The 22,717-nt window shown below is 44.3% G+C and overlaps 1 protein-coding gene across 1 annotated transcript in view; it reads right to left on the bottom strand.

Moving 5' to 3' along the window:
- The window catches only part of FNTB (farnesyltransferase, CAAX box, subunit beta), a 56,576-nt gene extending 43,437 nt beyond the window's left edge, over positions 1-13,139 (bottom strand). The window contains exon 1 of the mRNA XM_024568530.3: positions 12,771-13,139. Coding sequence (XP_024424298.1) covers positions 12,771-12,914 — 144 coding nt within the window. The 5' untranslated portion in view covers positions 12,915-13,139. The remainder of the gene's footprint in view (positions 1-12,770) is intronic.
- Between the last annotated feature and the right edge of the window lie 9,578 nt (positions 13,140-22,717).

The raw sequence follows: 22,717 nt of genomic DNA, 5'->3' as shown, positions 1-22,717 counted from the left end.
AGCTCCTGTGAGAAACGGTACAGCCATGTGCGGGGCGGGGGGAGCTAACAGGACACAGGGTTTCACCTTCCTTGGCGTCCCCACTCTGTAGGGAGGCAGGTCCTCGCTGAGACTTCAAGATATATAATAATGTCCTCTCTGGGAAATGGTTTAAATGTATTATTTGTTTCTGAAACAACCACTGAGTCAGAGCCTCTCATCCCTGTGACTACTGTGCAGAGACGATGTGTGATGATAACGGCAGTAGTGATGTCAATCATCTAACACGCAGCCACTCTAAAATTCATTTGTCTGTGGTTTTAGGATGTACTTTGATATTTGCCTTTGAAGATAAGTCTGAGGGATGATCTGGCTAAGGATGTACAATACTTCAAAACATGGCCTGAAGTCGCTATGAGAACTTGACTCAGGAGGAATAGGAAAGTCGTCCCAGATTCCCCATCCTTTTCCTGTTCTAGACACTCATGCAGTGTAACGGGATGCAGAGTGAGGGGGGATCCCCAGAAAACCCCCACAGCCCTTGGTTGGCAGATGCGCATTACAATGGCGAGGGGATAGCCATGTCTTTCCTAAAAAAACTGTGCTACCACCTGGAGGCAATAGGTGTGTACGTGACTTCCAGAATGTATGGTGGTGACTTGTGACATAGCCAGAGGTTTGTACAGTGTCTGTGCAAGAGGCAGGGAGGCGGTTCCCCCTGCGTCACTGAGTCATGCTTGTCCTGACTAGAGATGGCAGCCAAGAGCAGGTAGAACAATACAGAGAAACTGGCAAATGTAGCTCGTTGTGGGAGGGGTCAGAGAGGAGGTCACGCAGGAAGCTCCAGGTCAGGATTTAGACTAAGGGCAGGCAGCCATGAGGGGACAGCCATGTTGCCAGAGTGAGCAGAGCAGCCATGAGGTTTGGAAAGGGCGTAGTAAGCAGGGAGCCACGAGGAAGGAGAGTGACGGGGGTAGCGGCCCTGTAGAGGGAGGAGTAGGCCAGCAGCTGCATGGTCTGTAGTCAGGATCCCACCAGGCGCCCTGGTACAGTAAGGACGGGGACCTGCTGCCGCTCTGATGGTGCCTGCCCTCGCTGCCTCCAGAGCCACCAAGGACCCTGCCCTGTAAGACGCTGACCTGTTGCCTCACGGACCCAGACTCTATCCAGGCTCTTGGGACTTGTGCCTTTCCTGGACTTCACGATCCCGTGCCAAACGGCACATGCTTTCCTGGACTATAACACAGAGGCTGATGACAGTGTACCCCAGATCCTGAAGGAGGGAGCTGCTGTGAGACTATTTGCACAGCTGGCTTAAGCCCAGATAAGGATATGGGGAACTTTGGGGGTTTTGGCTTATAGCCTCTGGGGGAACAAGGGAAGTGCTGGGTCTCCTAGGAGAACAGGGATCTGAGCTAAAGTGCTCCCAGCCCCCTCAAGGGTGGAATGTTGGAAAGAAAAACCTGTTTCTTCCTATGCTGACCGTCGGGTCATACACCAAGGCAGCACGTGGACAGGCCCCTGTCTGCTCGGTTACAATGGGCTAATACAAAGCACCAGCCTAAATGGAACACAGACTGCATTTCTCAGCTGTGCCTTCCTTAACTGAGAGCTGAAGGAGACAGAAAAACATACAAGAAAAGATGTACTGGGATAGTTAAGTGAACTGATGAATTCTGAATGAAACAAAAGCACGTGGGAAGAAAACTCACTTCCTTTACTCAAATACAAGCTGATTCAAATCCGTGTGACTTCATAGTCAAAGGCTAATGGGTGAGCCCATCTCTTCAGCATTTTGACACGTAGACCCCTAGGAGGAAAGCTTCCAGCCAAGAACTCCTTGGTGAAAAGTCCCACCTTCAGTTCCTGCTCGGGCAACAGCACAGCTGAGTACTAGATGAGGACAATGGAGTTTATTTCTAAACTACGATACCTGACAGAAACACAGAGGTATGTCATAAAGCAAAGTAGAAAACACCTAAAATATTCCCAGTACAGTGTCATTTCTTCTTGATTTTTTCTAGTCACGTTTCCTAACCACATTCTTCAGAATGAGCAAGTGCTATTCCCAGGCAGTTAGTAACTGCCTCATGTCTGAAAATTGAAATTATGAATTCCATTAATGCCTCAGTATTACAGGTCGGCTTTTCATAATAATGGATAAGTAAAAATTCACTTTATTTTCTCCTGAGAACTGGTAGCATTTTCTAATAGTTTTGTGAGATAAAGTGCGCACACTATTCAATTCACCCATCTAAAGTGTACAGCTTAATGGCTCTCAGTATTTTCACAGAGTTGTGTATCCATTACCCCAATTAATTTCAGAACATGTTCACTACCCCAAAAAGAAACCCTGTACCCCTTAGGACTCACCCCAAACCTCCATCCTCCCAGCTCCTGCCAACCACTAATCTGCTCTCTCTCTCTCTAGATTTGCCTACTCTGGATGCTTCGTGTGAATGGAACCACACAAGATACGGTCCTTTGTGACTGGCTTCTTTCGGCATGATGTTTTCCAACTTTGCCCACGTTGCAGCAGGCGCCTGCACTCCATTCCTTCTCATTGCTGAGCATTATCCCATCATGTGAAGACGAGTGTATCACATTTTGCTTATCCGTTCATCAGCTGATAGGCATGTGGGTTGTTCCCACTTTGGAGCTATGATGAATAACACTGCTATAAACATTTCATTTCTCTTGGGTGTATACGTAGAAGGGGAACTGCTAGATCATACGGCAGCTCTGTGCTTAACTCTTTGAGGAACTGCCAGGCTGTTTTCCACAGCAGCTGCACCATTTTGCATTCCTACCAGCAGTGCGAGAGGGTTCCGACTTCTCCACGTCCTCACCGACACGTGTTATCGCCTGTCTGAGTGCAGCCTCCTGGCGGTGTAGAGCAGTTACCTCACTGTAGTTTGATTACCTTTTCCTGATGGCTAATGATACTGAACATGTTTTGGGGGCTTATGGGCCATTTGTAGGTCTTCTTTGGAGAAATATCTATTAAGATACTTTGTTCATCTTTAATATTGGCTTTTTGTTTTTATTACTGAACTGTAATAGTACTTTATATATTCTAGATACAAGTTCCTTATTGGAGAAATGATTTGCAAAAGTTTACTCTCATTCTATGTATTTTTTAGGAACTGGTCTATTTTCTTCTTAGAAAAATATCACCTAAGAACACACAGCATGGTTTTTAGAGTACAGCTTTACAAATAATACTTAGCAATAAGCCTGAATTGGTTTATGACAAATAGTAACGGATTAATATAGAAATTTTAAAGTATTCATCTGGGGAAGAAAATGCCAAAGTAATCACCAAAACATGCAACATCCTTTTTTTGCCTCCACTTCTCCCCATATAGCCTGCCAGGGTTATATAAAAGCATTCTTTAAATGTTCTGATTTGCATAGCAGGAGGAAAAGACAAAAAAACTAGCTGAATATAAAAGAGTTAACGTAGCAGGCCTGAGACAGCTCTGTTTGAAAGGCTGGCCGTTGGCTGGTGTCTGGGAACCTTGGGAACCTTGGTTTTGGGAGGGTTCCCACCCTTCCCCAGACTGGAAAGAGGGGCTCACTGCGCCTAAGCTGCGTGAACGATGTGGATTACGCTGAACAGCTGCTTTTCTTCCGGAAGCACGGGATTTTGAGAAGTGCTAGGCGGAGGGCACCTGTGTGACCGACCTCCAGTGGAACCACAGGCACCAAGCAAGCCTCCCTGGTAGACAGCACTTCACCTGTGTCGTCACGATGCACAGTTCCTCGGAGGGACCAAGCCCCTCCGCTGTGATGCCAGCAGAAGACGGCTCCTGGAAGCTTATGCCGTGTTTCCTCCGGGCCTCGCCCCATGAGCCTTTCCCTTTGCTGATTTTGCTGTGTAGCTTTTTGCTGTAATAAATCATAACCGTCGGTGTGACTATATGCTGTGTCGTCTGAATCTTTGTATTGAATCACCAAACCTAGGAGTGGCCTGGGGGACCTTCGTCACCTTAGTAAAGCTAGAAACTTAGCCTCTGGGACAGAACTAAGGGAAGGAGTCACAACAACTGCACATCTATAAGCAAATCTATGATTAAATTCTTTAAAAATTATCAAAATCCTCACTTAAAGGAGAACACAGAGCTAACTCTTAAAAAAAGAAAGCTAAGTCGTGACAAGCTCTGAATACTAGATAGCTCTCTAATTGGAACTCGAAAAACAAAAAGCGGCTTCAGTACAGGGATGCTAAAGCATGGCCACTTTCCCTGGCCTCTCATTTTATCTTGACTTTGCATGCTTCCTTTCCATCCCAAAGGACTGGACTATTCCACTCTAGCTAATGTTTCCTTTCTGCATGAGAACCCTCACAGGCAAGGCGGTTACCAACTGGGTACAACAGAAAGGACGACTAAAAGCCCTATAACAACGGATAATTTTCTTTTGCATGAATAGCAAAGGGCCCATAGGTTCATTTCCCTTGGGTACAGGGCACAGAGTTCATGACCATCTTTTTTTTCTTTTTGTTTTTTTATTTTTTCCATTACCACTTAGCCCCCCTATTATGTGCCCCCCAACACTACACTCTTGTTGGTATCTATGAGTCCTCTTTTCCTTTTTGCTCAATCCCTCTACTCCCTACCCCCCACACGTAGCTGTCATTCTGCTATCTATGAGCCTATCTATATTTTGCTTGTTAGTTCAGTTTGTTCACTAGATTCCACACATGAATGAAACCATATGGTATTTGTCTTTCTCAGACTGGCTTATTTCACTTAGCACAATGCTCTCCAGGTCTATCCATACTGTTTTGCAAAGGGTAAAATTTTCTTCTTTTTTATGGCTGAGTAGTATTCCATTGTGTAAATGTACCATAATTGTTTTATCCACTCATCTACTGATGTGCTGTTTTTTAAAAATACTCACCCAAGGACATGTTTATTGCTTTTAGATAGAGAGAAAGAGAGAGAGAGGGAAACATCAATGTGAGACAGAAACAGGCTGGGAAGGCAGTAGGCTGACAGCTTTGGGGGTGGGTGGTTAGGGGTGGAGGGATGCAGCAAAACAGAGAAAGGACTCATGAACACAGACAACAGTATGGTGATTGCGGGGGGAGGGGAATAGGGTTTACGGGGGATAAATAGTAATGGAAAGAATACAATAAAAATAAATAAATAATTTTTTAAACAGCACATAAGTACAGAGCTTATGGATATATAAAAGGGTTAAAATGAAGCAGTAGAAGTATATACAATCAACTCAGGATAGAATATGCTTCCAGAAAGTGTGAGGGACAAAATGTTACTTGTTTTCCTTCAAACAAACAACCAGAATAAAAAAAAAAAATTAAGGTGTTAGCAACTGCTAATTCTAGGTTATAGGAAAATGGCTGTTAGTTATGTTATTGTTTGTACTTTTTGTTAACTATAAATTTCTTTAAAAAACAGAGAAGAAAGAAAAAGATTCAAGCCCTGACCAGTGTGGCTCAGTTGGTTGGGCATCATCCTGCAAAGAGAAAGGTCGCAGGTTCGATTCCCAGTCAGGGCACATGCCTGGGCTGCAGGTTCAGTCCCCAGTCGGGGTGCGTGTGAGACGCAACTGCTAGATGTTTCTCTCTCACATCAATGTTTCTCTCTCTTTCTTTCTCCCTTCCTTCCCCTCTCTCTAAAAATAAATAAATTTTTTTTAAAGATTAGAAAGTGCTTAGTTTTATGATGCCTTATCTCCCAAGCTTCCCCACATCCTACACAGATGGGCCACAACAAAGAAACTGTGTTCTGAAAGTTCATTGGTGAGTCAGTTATTTAGACCTTATTTGTTTTGCCATCCAAACAATGTTATGCCAAACATTGGGTTCCAAGCCAGCCCTCCCAAACCTATTTAATGTATAGCGTAGCTGTTCATTCTAACCGTCAATTCTAACAGCACCTCTCTCATTTTCTCCAGTCGTGAAGCAACTGCTCACTGAATGCAAGGTAAAAAGAAAACACAATGGTTCAGAGTTAGAAGTTTACCCCTGCTTCCGACCGGACACAGCCTCGACGTTTCTAGGTACAGACCGTTTTTAAGTTTGCCAAAGTCAGCTTATACATTTTGAGGGGGTACTGGAGTAGGCCTTCCCAAAATATACCTCTTTGGCATATATATTATTCTGAGGTAAAGGCCATTGACAACCAAGAGACATGGGAAAAGCTCTAAAAACAGGGCATAAAATTTCCTATTGTAAAGAAAATTTCCTCTTGTAAAAATGTCCCCCTCTCTGTACCAGAAGTGGAGAACTCTAACAACTCTAATCGATGGAGGAGACTCGACTTCACTCTTCATAACAAACCTTACTAAACAACTCTCGTTTGCCATACTTCTCCTGTTCTCTTCCCATAACTTATCTCTCCTACCTAGAAGCCCCATGCCCTTTTTCTTTGTTTTAGCCTAAAATAATAGAAAACCCCAAGTAGTTCTAAACACCCCTTTGGGTTACTCATGGATGGGTGCTGCCATGTGTACTTACAAAGTGCACATGTTAATAAATTTCTGCTTGTTTTTCTCTCGCTAACCTTCTCTGGCTAGTCTAATTTACAGGGCCCCGGCTGGAGAGCCTAAAATGGGTAGAGGAAAAGATTTTCCTCCTGCTCTACTATATATTTATATTTACATATTCATACATGCACATATATCTTTTAAATATGACGCCACTAATACATATATATCAGCATGTGTATATATCATCTGTACACATGACGGAAACTAATATGTGTATCAGTGTGTGTTTTCTGATGATAGATTGCGTTAGAATCTAGGGCCTAGAGAGAAAGTGACGGCCTCAAGTCCACGAGACTGAAGGGCCACAGCAATAAATAAATGCAGACCTAACCATCTATCTTCACTCTCCACAGCTCTGTTTAAAAGATATTTTCTGAAATTTTTCTAGAAATCCAACCAATAGAACCACAGAATAATCTCCATTCATAGGTGAGTCATAAAAACCAACTAATGCATTTGGTACTTTCTCTTTCACAGGTTCTCTCGAAAGCCTGTCTCCCAATGCACTGACTTTCATATCACGGCCCATCAATCACTTCTCTTCTTCCTGCATTTCTCCCTCTCTCCCAGGGGAGGACACTGCCAGAAAGCAGGTTTGCTGCCTGAGACTCATGCTAATCCTGAAGATGTGGTAAAAGAATCATTAATTAGTAGGTGAAATCTAGGCAAGGATTCTTCCTAGAAAAAAAATTCTCTCAGGAAAAAAAAAGTCACTTTATAAGCAATCTTTACAAAGTAACTCTTGCTGTGGTGAGTTCTTTCAATTCTTTATTTTGAATACAAAGTATCAGCTGAGGTTGACACATCCGCCTGAAATAAGGTCTGGTTCTGGCTGTTTGTAGAGGTAAGCTGAGTTTACCTTTACAAAAGAAGACAAATTAAACACAGATTTAGTCATTATTCCTGGGGATATGAACTCACACTTCCACACATAAGTTGCCATTGTAAAACCTTTTAAAGATCACTTTAAAAAGTAATAATGTGGTTAAATTGTGGCGATCACAGATATACACAGACTGGACACATTGTAAGAGAATTTTAATTGTAACTTGCAGTAAAATAGTCAATGACAATATCTTACCATACTCACAAAGGGTGAATTTCAAAAAACTGCAAGAGTGGTTTGGAAAAACCTATTGGCTCATCCAAAATATGGCTCCAGTAATGATAAAAATACTGAGGTTAAACATGGATGTGAAGAGTTTGAAGAAAACTATTTTATGAATAAGAGGAAGAGGAAAAAACAATATTTCCAAATTAGTGTGACTTTGCCCTGGCCAGTGTGGCTCAGTTGGTTGGAGCATCATCCCATAACCAAAAGGTTGCAGGTTCAATTCCCCATTCAGGAGTGTACCATTCCTGGTCTGGGTGTGGACGATCCCTGGTCAGGGCATATGGGAGGCAACGAATCAATGCTTCTCTCTCACATCTGTGTTTCTCTGTCTCCCTTCCTCTCTCTCTAAAAGCAATGAAAAGAATGTCCTCAGGTAAAGATAAAAAGAAAGTAAATAAAAAATAAATTCATGTAATTTTTATAGAGTATGTGATTAAACAGACCTATGTGCCTAAATTTAAAATGTAAATTTTGTAAGTAGACATTTGACTTGTTTGCCTAACCAGGTTAGGTATGTTTACATACCCCAAAGTAAATGTATTTTCAAGCTGACCCAAAAAACACTTAGGGGGACTTTTTAATAGGGAAAAATGAGGAGATTTTTGATACTCGAAATTGCCTCACAGTTGGGCAATATAGTATATGCTAAATTAAGAAAATAAAATTGATTCACATAGCTACCCTACTGACTACTTAACCAAGCAGAGCTCTCTTTCCTGCTATCAAACACAGAAGAAAAAAAAAAAAAAACCTGGTAAGTTTGAACATGTTTAGTGGTTTGTTCCACCTCCATTTAATAATCTTTGGGAGACTATGACTTGAAACAAGGCAACAGCAAGAGCTCCCTCCCTCGGGAACCGCAGTGGCGCAACGGCCGTCACGTCAGGCTGGGTCTTCAGCCTGGCTCTCCAGCCACCCCACCGCCAGCAGCCTCCTGCACCCAGCTAACCCAACTTCCTGCCACAGCCAACATGCACCCTCCATTCATCCCTGGTAAGTCTTCCTTCACGAGCGCTATTTTCCACCGGAATGGCTTCCCTGCCCCCAACTCCATCCTCTGCAACCCAACCTTGGTCCCATGAAAGGAAGTGTCCCAGAGGGCCTCAGCCCACAACAGACAGGCTGCCACCCCCTGAAATCCTGGAGCAATGCCGTCATAATTTAGCATTGCGTTACATGCTTTTATAAGTGACTCGGTGATTGCTTCAGGCATATGGTTATTTTTTTCCTCTAAGAGAAAAAATTCTGAGAGCAGGGACTAAGACTAAGAATTCTAGATTCCCCTCAGAATTGTCACTTCACTGAATGTTGTCTAATGACATCATGTCATTTCAAGTGGAGGATGCTTTTACTCCTGCTGAAGGGCAAACTGCAAGAAAAAACAGGAATAATACCTTCAGTAAACAACAGTTTTAATGAGCTGCTACCTCTGAGGCTGTACCAATGTTAACCTACTGACCTGAATCACAGAGCATTTGCAATGGGGTGACTGCAGATGGCAAAGAAAAAAAAAAGAAAGAAAGAAAGAAAAGAAAAAAAGACAACCACTAACAAAACAACTCCATCTTGCTTTAGGAGCTATAAAGGTGCCCCACGCCTCAAATCCATCAGTAAAACAGCTTGTCAAGGTAGAGACCTTCAAAAAAATACCCAGAACCTGACCTAAGACACTCTACACCACCAGCGTTCCACTGCCGTGGCCCTGAGTTCAGCAGCCATCATCTGTCACCTGCAGTACTGCAACAGCCTCCTGACTAGTTCCCTGCACCCTCTCCTCCTCACAATCCACTTTGCAGCAGTGACCTAATGAGCCTGACGAAAGGCTAGCCAGAGTGTGTCAGAACCCTCCAATCGCGGATGAGTCTGGGAGGCAACAGCACATTCGAAGTGGGGGCGCTGAGGAGGTTTTACGAAGGAACGAGTTACAGAGGCACAGGCAGGTGCAGGGAAACCACAAAAGACAGAGCAGTACTCTGGGGCTGACAACACAGGGGTGCTTGATCCGCCCCCAGGCCGGAAGGTATGAAGAGAAGGAGCTGGGCACAGAGAGCCCCGCGAAGAAGGCACCTGACAGGAGACGTGACCTTAAGTCTAGAGACACGCCAGCCCACGCAACCCTGTAGGAAGGGAATAAGTGTGCAATCTCATTTTTCTCCCTCCCTGTCACCCCCCACCCATTACTCCCCAAGGCCAAACACAACCAGGAGCCGTAAGGCAAGGAAGCCTGTCAAGCAGGTCCACCTCCTGGGGCACGTCCACAGAGCAGGGTGGAAAAGAGTAGAGTGAATTGGGGAAGGAAACAGAGGCTCTCCAGCCCAATGGCTTCCCGTCTCAGTCAGGGTACTTGAAAGTACTTCTAGAGGGCCCTACCCAATCCAAACTCATCTCCTCTTCTCCTGTTTGTTAGCCTCTCCACTCACAGTAGCTTTCCACTCAGCAGGCACACTCTTGCCTCAGGCCCTTTGTACTTGCTGCTTTCTTGCCCAGAATGCTTTTACCCACAGATACACACATGGCATGTTCCCTCACTTACTTCAGGTTTCAGCTACAATGTCACATCATCAGAGGTGTTCTCTTGCCACCTTATTTAAAAATTACCCCTGCTCCCACCCCACCCACTCCTGGCACACTCTATCTCCCTTATCCTGCTTATTTGTTCTCTGCAGCATTTCCCTCCAACTAACATATCTAATAAATGATGGATAGATAGATGCCAGATAGACAGACAGACAGACACAGTTTACCGTTTTTTAGTTAACTGCATCCTGGCCTAGAACAAAAGTGTCATAAAGCTATCCACTTGGCCTCTTTCATCACTGCCTTTTGTTCAGTGCCCAGAACAGTACCTGACACATAGAAGGCGCTCAGTATTTGTTGATTAAAATGAGTTAATAAAACAGAAGGAATCATAACTCAGGGCTCTTTCCTCTTTCCACTACTTGTAGGTTTAACTCCAAAATCCAATTGTTCTTTCAAAAATAAAGTCTGCTGATAACCAGAGAGGAAGCAGGTGACAGTGCTTGTTTTTATTGGCGAGGGCACAAAATTGAGCTCTGACAGTAAATCTCTACGACTAAACTGTTCAGTCAGAACCAAAAGAGTAACAGTAGTGCCTTCTGAAAACAACTCCTCCTCGCAAGGTTGGTACTTATTAATATATATCATTATTAACCTCCCAACCTAGTAATTCTCCAAGCCTCAGTCTTCTTGTCTGTAACGTAAGGACTGAATGATACGATGTGTGGAGAGCCTTTAGCACAGTGCTGGGACCCAATAATGGGCCCTATGGTGATTACTAAAACAGTGAGACACCCATGAAAATGAGAAACCACATTATCTTCCCACTATCTGGAACTGTTTCTCCTAGACTTTTAAAATGTGAGCTGGAATAACAACAAGAGGAAATCTTTTATTTCCTTTCCATCTACCCCACAGCTGGGCCTACATTTGGAAGACACCCTATAATACTAACGCTCCGTATCTGAACCTAGCAATCACTCCTGGCCCAAGGCTTGGCCCAGCCTTTTGCAGACCAGAGCCTTATTGTATCCATTTCTGCATCACTCACTTTTGCCTACGTACTTAGAATATAAGTGCTGGGGTGTTCCTGGTAGAACTAAGCAAGGGCACTCTACTGAAATAAAAAGTAGTACAGAAAAAAGAGGAAGCGCAGATCAGTAAGGATGCTGATAATGTTCCTTTTTTTTTTTTTAACTTACCCCTCTAACCATGGAAGTCTCTGTTCTGATTTCTAAATACACAGGCCAACTCCTATTCCCTTTTCTCCACTAGCATTCTGTCCATGGACTTATGTGCTGGGTCACTTCAATTAACTACATAAAAGCGGACCCAATCGTCTTAGGTCAGATACAGAGAAAAAGGCTCGATCCGAATCAACTCAACAATTCATCACTTAGGAATACTGCAAAGATCCTGTAGGGTTTTTCTTGACGGGAGATTTCTTGGCCATCTTTTGCAAAAGACTCCTATAAAAGGACACACTGGTGGTCTAACCTGGGGAGCTAGATTAAAAAGATAAACGTTTCCTTTTCTACCCCAAGTTCCCTGAAGCATAAATCTCCAGTATTAACATTCTCTCTGCTTCTACGTGTATAACTGTGTAGTTAGTCAAGCCTTTGCTTTTGTTTTAACTAATTTATATCGATAGCCATAATATACAATATAATAACTATCACTACTAATTTTGTCTCAGAGGAGGCTTCCAATTTCAGACATGGAAAGTCCACGCAGGTCCCTCCAAGATTAAGCCCAAGATGGACCTTACTAAAAGCCCTTATTTTAGTCAGCAGCTTGAGGTTTACTTGTAAGTGCTAAAAAGAATCACCCTGACCACTTCTCCTGGTGACAGATGGGTAAACATTTCCACAATAACTTGGGAACAGTCCAGGAATAAGAAAAACAAAACCAGAGTTCACTGTTCAAAGCAATAGGTCCAGTCCTACTTCGAGGACTCAGTGAATGACAAGTAGTCCAAATTTTATACTTTTATTGTAAACACCTTCCAGACTATATTGTTTTCCTGTCTGTCTTCCCCAACCGGGCTGTGCCATGGTCCTGGTCGGACGCTGTTTTATTTCTTTGTATTGCCAGCGTTGAATGTTGTGCCCAACACACTGCTGGTGCCGAAATGATTGAATGACTATTAAAATGACCACACACGAGGCAGGCCCCAAAACTGGCCCTGGAGGTCAGAAATTAAACATCTCGTGGAATGGCATGTCCTCACTCTGGCCACTTCTCTTCCACTCTGTCCCGAAAGTACAGGTAAGGTGGGAAAAGTGTGTACTATCCATCCGAGAACCTCCCGAAGTCCCGGCAGAATGGAGTGGGCTGCCTGACCCGCCCGAGTTGCTTGTGACCTCCAAGCACAGAACACGATTCTCTCCGCTCCCTAAGACAGAGAGGACCCAGGTACTGTCCTTTCCGCCAAGCCCAACCCTGACAACGACCCCTCCCCACAAACGCTCCACTCCCTAGACTAAGCCTGGGCGCCCGGACCTTCCCAGAAAGGAGGCTCCGCGCTGCACTGTGGGAGTCGTAGTTCCGCAATAAGTTCCGCACACGGGCGGCCCAGCGGATGGGACTCTCACTCCCAGAAGACCCCGCGCGGGAGCCTCACCTAGTCCTGTCATCTCACCTGTTCTATGGACGTGACTGTTTCCACCGAGTCGTCCTGCAACCGCTCCCTCGCGTGCTCGGGCCTTAGAGAGTACAGCGGCTCTGACCAGACAGGAGAGGAAGATGGAGGGCAGTAGCAAGTGAAGGAACTCGGAGTAGCCATGATCAGTAGAGCAGCGGGTGGTGTATAGGGCTCAGCTTCGTCCAACAACAACGCGCATTGAAACTCGAGCGGGTTAAGGCGCTACGGCGAGTGGTTAGAGTCAAAAAGATTTTGAACGCGAATCTCTCAACCTACAAGTCTTCAGGGAGTGAGTTACTGAGATGCTGCCGCCCCCCATTGGTTAGAGTTGCTGCTGCAAGAGGCTCAACTTCCTGGAGGGCAAGGAGGGAAGGAAGGATGTGTACAATACTTCTGAATTTCCTTTGAGAGACGGTGAAGGATACATCGCTTCGTTATGCAAAAGAATACACACACACTTCAACATTCTGCTAATCCTCACTTAATTGTAAGCTGTAGTTCGCGTGCCCAAGAACCCAATGACTGTAACTTTGAAAACATTTCTGACAGCTCTCCTTCCTGATTGCCTCAGTCACGCTATTACTAGCAGAATTATTGTGCACCTTTGGGTACGTGACAGCTGCCCCAGGAGAACCCAGTAGCTTTTCAACAAAGGAACTGCCATCTCAGTACTCAGTGATGAAGGGAAGGGGCATTGTAAATTTCTCCTATTCCCCTGGGAGTTACAGTGCAGGAGCAGGAACTAAAATTCAGTAGAAGGAACAAGTACAAGAGAAAAAACAAAGGCAATATTCATTCATTTATTTATCCGTTTTTTATAGAGCACCTACTACATGTCAGGCACTGTGCTAGGTCCTGGGAACACAGAAGTAAAAAGAACAAACAAGGTCCCTGGCCTTGGAAAACTTACAGTCTAGTGGAATAGACAGAACTAAGTGAATGAACACATAAATATAGGAAGACTTGTGATAAATGGTATTAAGGAAAACAGGGTCTAGGAGAAATTAAAACAGGATGGGACTAACTAGATTGGGTGCTGAGGCCAAGCCTCTTCAAGGAAGTGACACGTAAGCTGAGACCTGAAGGATGACAAGCAGCCATTGATGTGAACAATATGGGGAAGAGCTCAAGAGGAAGAAACAGCAAGGTGGAGACAATATGCCATAAATATACATATGTATGTTTATATTAACTCTGGTTATTTAATCTGAAGGTATTCAGAATTTTAAAAGCCATATTGAATGGGGTTAATCATATACACCTGCATAAAAATAATCTGAAGTTGTGACATTAGGAAACCTCTGGTACCTTTGGACAAGCAGAAGAAAAGAATCTTTCAGGGCCCACATCAAAAGGACTACACCAAAAATACAATACGAAGATGTTAAACTATTCGGAGTGCAGGGGGTTGTTGGGGGGTGGGGGAAGACTTTCCACATTGCCTTGGACACAAGCTCAATTTCTTGCTCAGAGCATTTTAATCTGTTCCACCTCATTTCCAAGTCACATGTCTAGGGCCCAGGGAATGGTGGTGTGATATTTCACAACCAGCCATTCCCCTGTTCTCAGTCCCTGGTGTCAGCAAGAAGCACTCAGAGAGATTCTAAGGATGAGGCCAGGATGGCCTAAAGGCCTCAAGCCATGTCCATTGTGAGGGAGGAAGAAACTTTACTTATGATTTTTTCAGCTGATCTAATAATCAAATAGAGACAGATCAACAAGAGAAAATGACCAAATTTAATTACATATGTACACATGGGAACCTCACATACAGAAGAGATTTAGAGACAATTAAAATGGGGCATGTATGGCTTTCTGAGCTAAGTATGAGGCAAGGTGTCTTGGGACTTCAAAGGGTCATTGCCGGACAAGAAGAGCAGATGTTCAGTAATTAGTAGTTTTTCCTGCTATACAGATACACTTTTTAAAAAGGTTATCTCTGATCATCTCTTATTATGAGTAAGTCTCCTAATTTGAATTCTTCTAGGTACTTAAAGGGGTGGAAGACAGAAGTTTCTCTTGAGCCCTCAGGGTCACAGTTACCCTTAGCTCAAAATGATCCACATACCACACAGGCATACCTTGGGGTGACTCCTTCTGAACACCTATTCCATTTTAGTGGTACTATTGTCAAGTGAAGTCCTGGAGGTGGCGGAATGTTATGAAATCTGAGAATAAGTGAGACTGTGTGGGTTAGGGTCACCAATATGGCTGCATTATGCTCCCCTCTGTATTGGCAACCTACTGTCTTTCCCTTAGTTCTGTTTTATAAAAAGCTGTCTGATAGAGGTCCAGGTCATATCTAACGATTCAGCCTTCTTCATAAAGAGTTGCTTTGCTGGCTAGAAATTTAAATTGAGCTATTGAAAGAGTAGCTGGAAGCATTTTGTAACAAATTGTTACGTCTACATCACAGGTGTACCTAAAGCAACTGCAAATTGTTTTCAAATGGAAGTCCATTTCTGAAATGCAATCTCCTCTGCAGTGGGGTCTGAAAGATATGAAGAGGGGCATGCCAAGAGTCACCTGCAGTATAGTGTCTGTTCATTCAGGAAATATTGATTGAGTACCCATTATGTGCTGGGCACTGAGCTAAGTGCTGAGGAGACAGTGGTGAACAGGCCAGACACAGTTTCAGCTCTTATGGGTCTCATGGTTTACCAGAAAAAAACAGCCATTACAGAACTATTTAATTGAGGAAAACAGCATGCGGGCGAAAGAAGCACAGGACGTTGTGAGATTGCATAATGGAGGGGACTACAGGCAATCCGGAAGGTCAGTAAAGGCTCGCATGAGGCAAAGAGTTAAACTAACCCAGGGTGATGGGTCATCCCAGGCAGAAGAAGTCCAGCGACAACCAAAAATCAGGTGAAACAAGGAATGAAAAAGGTGAGGAATTTGTGTTCTATGTAGGACCAAGAAGACTGTTCAGCGCTGGTTTGACAGTGGCCCACCAGTTGTCCTTCTCCTGGGTTTAATAAAACCATTGGTCAAAGAAACAGCATGAACAGTCATTGACTGTATGGCAGAGAATAATGTACTTGCAGGAGAAAGTCTCAGTAATGATAATTCATAGCAACTCCAGCTTGGACTGTAGGTGATTTGGGTTTACATTACTAAAATGCCTGATAGTTTCCTGAATTACACTGTGAATTATAATTGTTGTTTTAAATGATACAAAATTATATGGATAGTGTTAATTTTGTACTTCCATCAAGAGTAAAAAAAAAAAAGAAAAAAATTAATGGCCTAAATGAACCACTAGAGGTCGCTTCTGACCCTAGTGTAGGCCTATAAAGCCAGCTTCAAAACTGCTTTCACTGCAGGAACTCGCAGGAGACCATAATGTCAGCATGAATTGTTTCTTTTAATATCTTGTGGAACTATGCAATGCATATCTTGGAAAGTGGAAAATGGAAAGAAATCGTCTATTATCCCAGTAGATAATTAATTTTCTCCCATACAGTTGCTCTTCCACCAGCGGGGACACAATGACTTCCCACCTCCTACCTGGGGCCAGCCCCTCCCTCTTCCCCCTCCCCCCTTCTCTCATGTCCCACACCAAGACTTTATTCCACCATTTCCCTTGCCTTTCCCAAAACATCACATTGTCCCTATACTTGATCACTCCCATCACCCTCAAACAGGCTACTTTTCCATTCCTGGTGGGAGGGGAAAAAAAGCCATTTTTAACCCTCATGATTCCAGTCCTCCTCCAGCTACCTCCCCATTACTCATTCATTTCCTCCCTACCAGTGCCTCCATTTCCTCTCCTCCAACGGTCTCTTGGACCAGTTCCAGCCTGACTTCCCCATCAGTTCTTGTCAAGTCGCCGTTGAACTCTATATGGTGAAATGCAAGGGCCAGTTCTCAGTGCTCATCTCATCTCCCTAGTTGACTTCCTGGCAACATTTCACATGTTGATCATGCTATTTGCCTTGAAATACCTCCTTGACTGTCTTGTTCTGGCTTTTACTATTTCTTCATCTCTCCAACACCTTGACTTTAGAGCAACCCAGGGTTCTCTGTCTACTTGCCTATGAGCCCAGGCAGTCTCAACATTTTAAATACCACCAGCAGGTTGACAACTCCCTCATTCATTTCTCCATCCTGGATCTTTCCCCTGAACTCCAGAGTGTGTATCTAATATCCTGCTTGCATTTCCACTTGGAGGTCTAAAAGGCATCTCAAACTTAGCATGACCACAACAGAGCTTCTGGTCTCCATTCTCAGTTATGGCAACTTCCTCCTTCCACTTGACTCCAAATATCTTGGAGCCATCCTTAATGTCTCTTTCTCTCACACCCCATACATCTTGTTGAAAATATATGCAGAATCTGACTGCTGCTTACTGATCCCATTGCTAGTGTCCTGGTCCAAGTCACCATCACCTGTTACTTGGATTCTTACATTCATCTCTCAACTGTTCTTCCTGTTTCCACTTTTGTCCCCAGTTAGCCCAATATGAACTCAAAAACCAGCTGAACTTCTTTCAATGTAAGCAAAGTCATGCCTTCACTCAAAGGCCTCGGTGACAGTGAAGGAGCTCATTCTTAGCTCTCCTGCTGACTCTGCCCACCCACACAGGCCTCCTTGCTGTTCTGTGCATGCTCCAGGCTCCAACCAGCCTCAGAGCGTGTCTGCTCATGATTCCCTCCTCTGCAGTGCTCTGCCCCCAGATACGGGCAGGGCTTGCCTTCTCACTTCTGGCAGTCTTTCCTCAAATCCCTTAGTCTAATTCAGAGTCCTTTTCCTTGAGGCCTTTCCTGACCTCCCCATGCAGAACAGAAACAAGCTCACCCTGACGTAGTACTCTGTCCCACTCTCCTGCTTCATTTTCCTCCCTAGCACTTACAGCAGCTGACAGGCCTGGGATTTTAGGCACTTATTGAGTTAACTGTCTGTCTTCCCCCCACTAGAATGTAAGCTCTCAGAGCAGGGATTTGTATATTATTCATTGCTTATTCTCTGGTACATGCATAATGGACATGAAGTTAAATAATTTTCAGTTGCTGTAAAAACATTTGAGTGCTTGTTGGTGTGACATACCTTAGAAGAGAATAACAATGAATATAATAGTAGCCTTACCCTTCAGGAGCTCACTAGTAATAAAAACAGAAACAATATAAATATAAAATAAATATATAAAATAAATAAAGACTATAAAAAATACTCATGTATAAATATCAACAAAACAAGACAATACTTACACAGATGAAGTGGGAATAATAGGGCAGGATTCATTCATTTTAATCTATTTAATGAAGATGGTCTTTTAATATATAATATCTTTCTTTAGTAATACTTAATAATAGCATACATCGATGCTATTAATCATTCCATATACTCTATTATTGAAAACCTGTACCAAAGTATTGACTCTTAGTCCTGGTTGAGGTTTAGCATGGTGAAAACTATTTTACCAGCAGATACAAAACTGAAGCCAGGTAAAGAGCATTGCTCACATTGAAAAATCTGAGAAATGATTTTAAAAGTTGTTGAGAGGTAATGCCAGGAATGGATACTCCAGAAGATACCGGTGACTCTCAACCCAGGCTATGCCTTTAAAAATTCAGATTTTGCCCTGGCAGGTGTGGCTCAGTGGACTGAGTGCCTACGATACAAATGGTTGCCTTCCTGGTTACCGGTTTGATTTCTTGTAGGGGCACATGCCTGGGTTGCAGGCCAGGTCCCCAGTTGGGAGTGTATGAGAGGCAACCTATTGATGATTCTCTCACACCTTGATGTTTCTCTCCCTCTCTTTCTCCTTCCCTTCCTCTCTCTCTAAAGATAAAATTAAATAAAATATTTTTTAAAATATATAGAAATACAGATTTTCCCAAGCACTAGTCCACGCCTACCAAGTCAGAATCTCTGGGGCTGGGGCCCAGGCACATGCATTTTTGCAAAGCTCCACCAGTGATGCTGATACACGGGTGGGGTTGAGAGCCACCACACACCTTCTACTTATGTGGCAGAAATGCTGGCTGTGCACTAGAGTTCTGCTCTCCTTCCATAGTGGGGTTGTTGCAGCTAGGCCGTGGCTGCCCAGCAGTCCTCTTGCATTTAGGCAGGGTCTTGTGACTGAGCTCTGGCCAATGGAATGTGGGTAGATGTGATGTACTGCACATTCAGGCATGGCCCTTTAAAACCTTCTCTTCCATCCGCTCTTTCCTCTCTTCTCCTCGGCCAGCAGAAGTTCAATGGCTAGGGCAGCCCTTCGTATTCAAAAGAACTTCATGCCTTGTGATCTGAAAGTTAAATATCTCATTTAACAAAGAGATCTTCAGTGTTTTATTCCACTGGACAGATGGCTTAATCCCTTTATAGATTCAAATGATTTTCTGGACAAATATTGTGACCTCTTTCAAATGTGTATACCACTCCTTTTAAAAAGCCATTTTGAAGCTTGCTAACTTGTGACTACAGGGTCAACCTCCCATCCACTGTGCTCTGTCCCAAAGTTTCACCTTCCCTACAGAGCCCCTCCTCCCTGCTTTCTACAAGCCAGTCTTGGAGGGGGCCGCAGGGGTGTACTCAGTTAAAAGAGAGAGCCTGCAGTCTTGACGTGTGAGGGACCTGGGAGGCGGTGTTTCCTGACTGTTGCTTGGTGGGCATTCTCCACCAACCGTCTTGCATGTCAGCTCTAATGAAGAGCAATGTCTGGCTTTTAAAATGAGTCCCACAGTGAGAATCTTGTTGCAGAGTCTCTGCCACCCTGGGAGCCGAAATGACTTTGTGGAGCAAAGCTACCCACCCCCGCTCCCACCTCCTTGCTGCCCATTAGACTTTCCGTGAGAGGGAATACATCTTAACAGTGTGTAGTCCTGAGTCAGGGGTTTGTCTGTTACAGTAACTAGCACCACCTTAACTAATACAATGACTCATTGTGCAAAGATTCCTAACTTCACGCTATATTTTGTCTCCCAAAAGATAACTTTGACAATAAAAGTTCTATACAACAAACATCGCTTGGTTGGAGCTTGCTAGTCACGTCTCTCAGCTCCAGTCTCATAAAGAAAAGACTCTTCCGAGGCTTTCCCATCACAAAACCTCCACATCGACAGTCTAGACCACCGATCAAAAAGCCGCAAGAAAGACACGACTTTCATTTCCTGTTCTGAGAGAATAAAATCATTCTAAAAACTATCTGTACACAGGTAATATCTGCTGTGGCTCCTGGATTTGTTCCTCGTCATAGGCTTCCTTGTGTCCCCCCAGACCCCAAATTCTTATATTGAAGTCCTGACCCCTAATACCTCAGAATGGGACTGAAGGAATTTTTGGCATTAGGGCCTTTAAAGAGGTAATGAAGGTAAAGTGAGATCATATGGGTGGGCCCTAATCCCAAGTGACTGGTGTCCTAAGAAGAGGAGATTAGGGCACAGGCAGGCACATAACAATTGAACATGAAGGAAAGGTGAACCTAAAGATGGCAAGTATAAGGAGAGAGGCCCCAGAAGAAACCAACACCTTGGAGCCTTGCCAACACCTTGATTGTGGATTCCTAGCCTACAGAACTGTGAGAAAAATAAATCTCTACTGTTTCTGCTACCCAGTCTATGATACTTGGTTAAGGCAGCCCGAGCAAACTAATACAGTCAGAGGGTGGGGGCCAGGGCACCAAGGACAACCTGGAATGGCACTGTGGGTCATTTTGTGTGAACACAAATTACCATCAGGGTTTTCTTCTTTGGCCCCCAACCCCAAAATGCACAACTGTCTGACAACTTGCCCTCTCCCCTCTTTCCTTGTCATTTCGGAGTCTCGTTCCCCCTTTCTCTATACATCAGAGATAGAAAAGAGAAAGAATGCGAACAGAGGACAGTATTGAGAAGATGATGCCGGGAGTCTGTGCTGTTTCTTCTAATCCTAGATAAGGCGGAAGTCTTTCTGCAAGGTGAGGACATGCTTACAGCCACCCAGAGTGGGAAATGGGTATGGGTCTAGAAGCGGCACGAGGACGGGGTTTTGCTCATGAGGAGTCCACAGGCCACCTGCATTGAGTCTCAGCCGTGAGCTGCCTATCGGTTCATCTTTCTACTTATTCAGCTGTTGCTATGGCAGATCCCACAGTGATGCCTTTGCTGGGAGCATGCTCAGTGTGGCTTAGCTGGGGGTGGTGGGAAGCGGGGGCAAGCGCTTGTGTCCCTGGTAAAAGAATGAAAATAATGTAATTGGGAGACTCTTGTGAGACCTCCAGCAACCATTCCTCCGATATCGCCCAGTTCTGCTGAAATCTGCTCCAGTCCAAGCTGACCTCAACTGGAGGGGATGCCAAACTGTCCCACTGAGTGACCGAGGAAAGGGGATGGAACTAGGCATTTCGTTGACAAAGACCCTGGTTGAAGCAAACTTTTTTGTCTCCAGTAGTGATGTGGTTCTTTTGCTAAGACTGTCCCAAATTCTCAGCTCCAACATCTCCCGGATGTGTGCACACACACGAGAATGGGAGGTCTCTGCAGGACGGCTCTGCAGACACATCCTTCAAGTAGCTGAGCCAGGATGATAACAGAAACCTAAAAGCCTGGGCTTCTAGACTGTTTCTTTATGTATATAATAGATCACGAACAGCCAGACAGAAGAAATGCATTGCGTCAAGGAATGGGGAAAAAGCATGGAGCTTCCATGTTCTCTCTTGGGGCCCTCCTCCACTTTCTTAAGCAATGTAAGCTACTGAATTTGAAATGAGTCCAGCAGGATGAAATATCCTCCATTTTTCATGAGTCTGGGCATTTATTTCCCTGGATTTGTTCGGGACACTTCACTTCCTTTCCTGTCTTGCCTGGGGAAAGTCATTTCCTTCAAAGTGAAGTTCTTTCCTGGACTAAGAATTCACCTGTTGCAACTGCTTTCCTGGTTCTCCAGACAGAGGCGAGCAGTGAGCCACAAATGGCCCCAATAAGGAAGCCTATGGAGAGCATTTATCACTACAGGGCCGATCGATGGGAAGGCCGCTGCAGTGCCCACGTGGGGTCAGGCTGAGTTGACTCTGCACTCTGCACTCTGTGTGTTCTGTGGAGGAAAATCACAGCAGGACAGGCCTGAGTCCTGGAAAACATCCCTTTACCACCCACATGTGCGCGGGGGAAACACCACAGAGTGGTCCCCCCCCCAGCATTTATCCAGTACTGTGCCAAATACTGTGTGAAATCCTTTCCACACATTATGTTATCTTTCCAACAATCCTGTGAAGACATCCTAATTTTACAGATGAGGAAACAGAGGCACAGGGGTCCCGTGACATGCTCAAGGTTGCACAGCTGATGAGTGGAGGAGCTGGGACAGGACCCAGGGACGACTGACTGCAGAGCCTTCAGCGTGAACCAAAAACCCAGTGTAAATCCAGAGAAGAGAAACACACCTGGGAATCGTAGTAGAACCCATAGGATCAGTTTCCTTTGCTTTTACTGTAATCAAAGTAGCTATCGGGTTCAGAATTTTTTCCTCTTTATTATAAATTTAGACACTTTGCCTGAAATACAGTTACTCAAGTAAATGAACTTACTGCGTTCCTTGACCCACTCCTGGAAAACACACTCTCCATCCAATACTCAGCCTGAAAACAGTCACACACAAATACACATACTCACACACTGTCATCACTTTTCAAAGATCTAATGGGCTAGACTCCCCTAATACTCATTCTTAGGAATAGGCAATTTTCTAGACTCCAGAGAACATTTATTTGCCTCTCTCCAGCGTTAACACATTCAGCGGTAGTAAATTAGGTCTTGAAGGAAGCCCATTCATTCTTCGGTGCCATTGTGTACGCTAGCAGAAATACTTAGTGGTTTGAAAGAATGTACTGACATCCTGAGCGCCTTACCCTAAGCGGCTTAGACCCAAAACAGAGACTTTTGCCTGCACATTTCCAAAGGATTTTGCGTTTGGAAACGTTTTTATGATAATGTAGCTTTTCGGCCTGGTGAAGGAGGCCCGCA

Source organism: Desmodus rotundus, chromosome 7 (genome assembly GCF_022682495.2).
Source record: "Desmodus rotundus isolate HL8 chromosome 7, HLdesRot8A.1, whole genome shotgun sequence".
NCBI classification, from domain to species: domain Eukaryota; kingdom Metazoa; phylum Chordata; class Mammalia; order Chiroptera; family Phyllostomidae; genus Desmodus; species Desmodus rotundus.
This window is presented reverse-complemented; position numbering and strand designations above follow the sequence as displayed.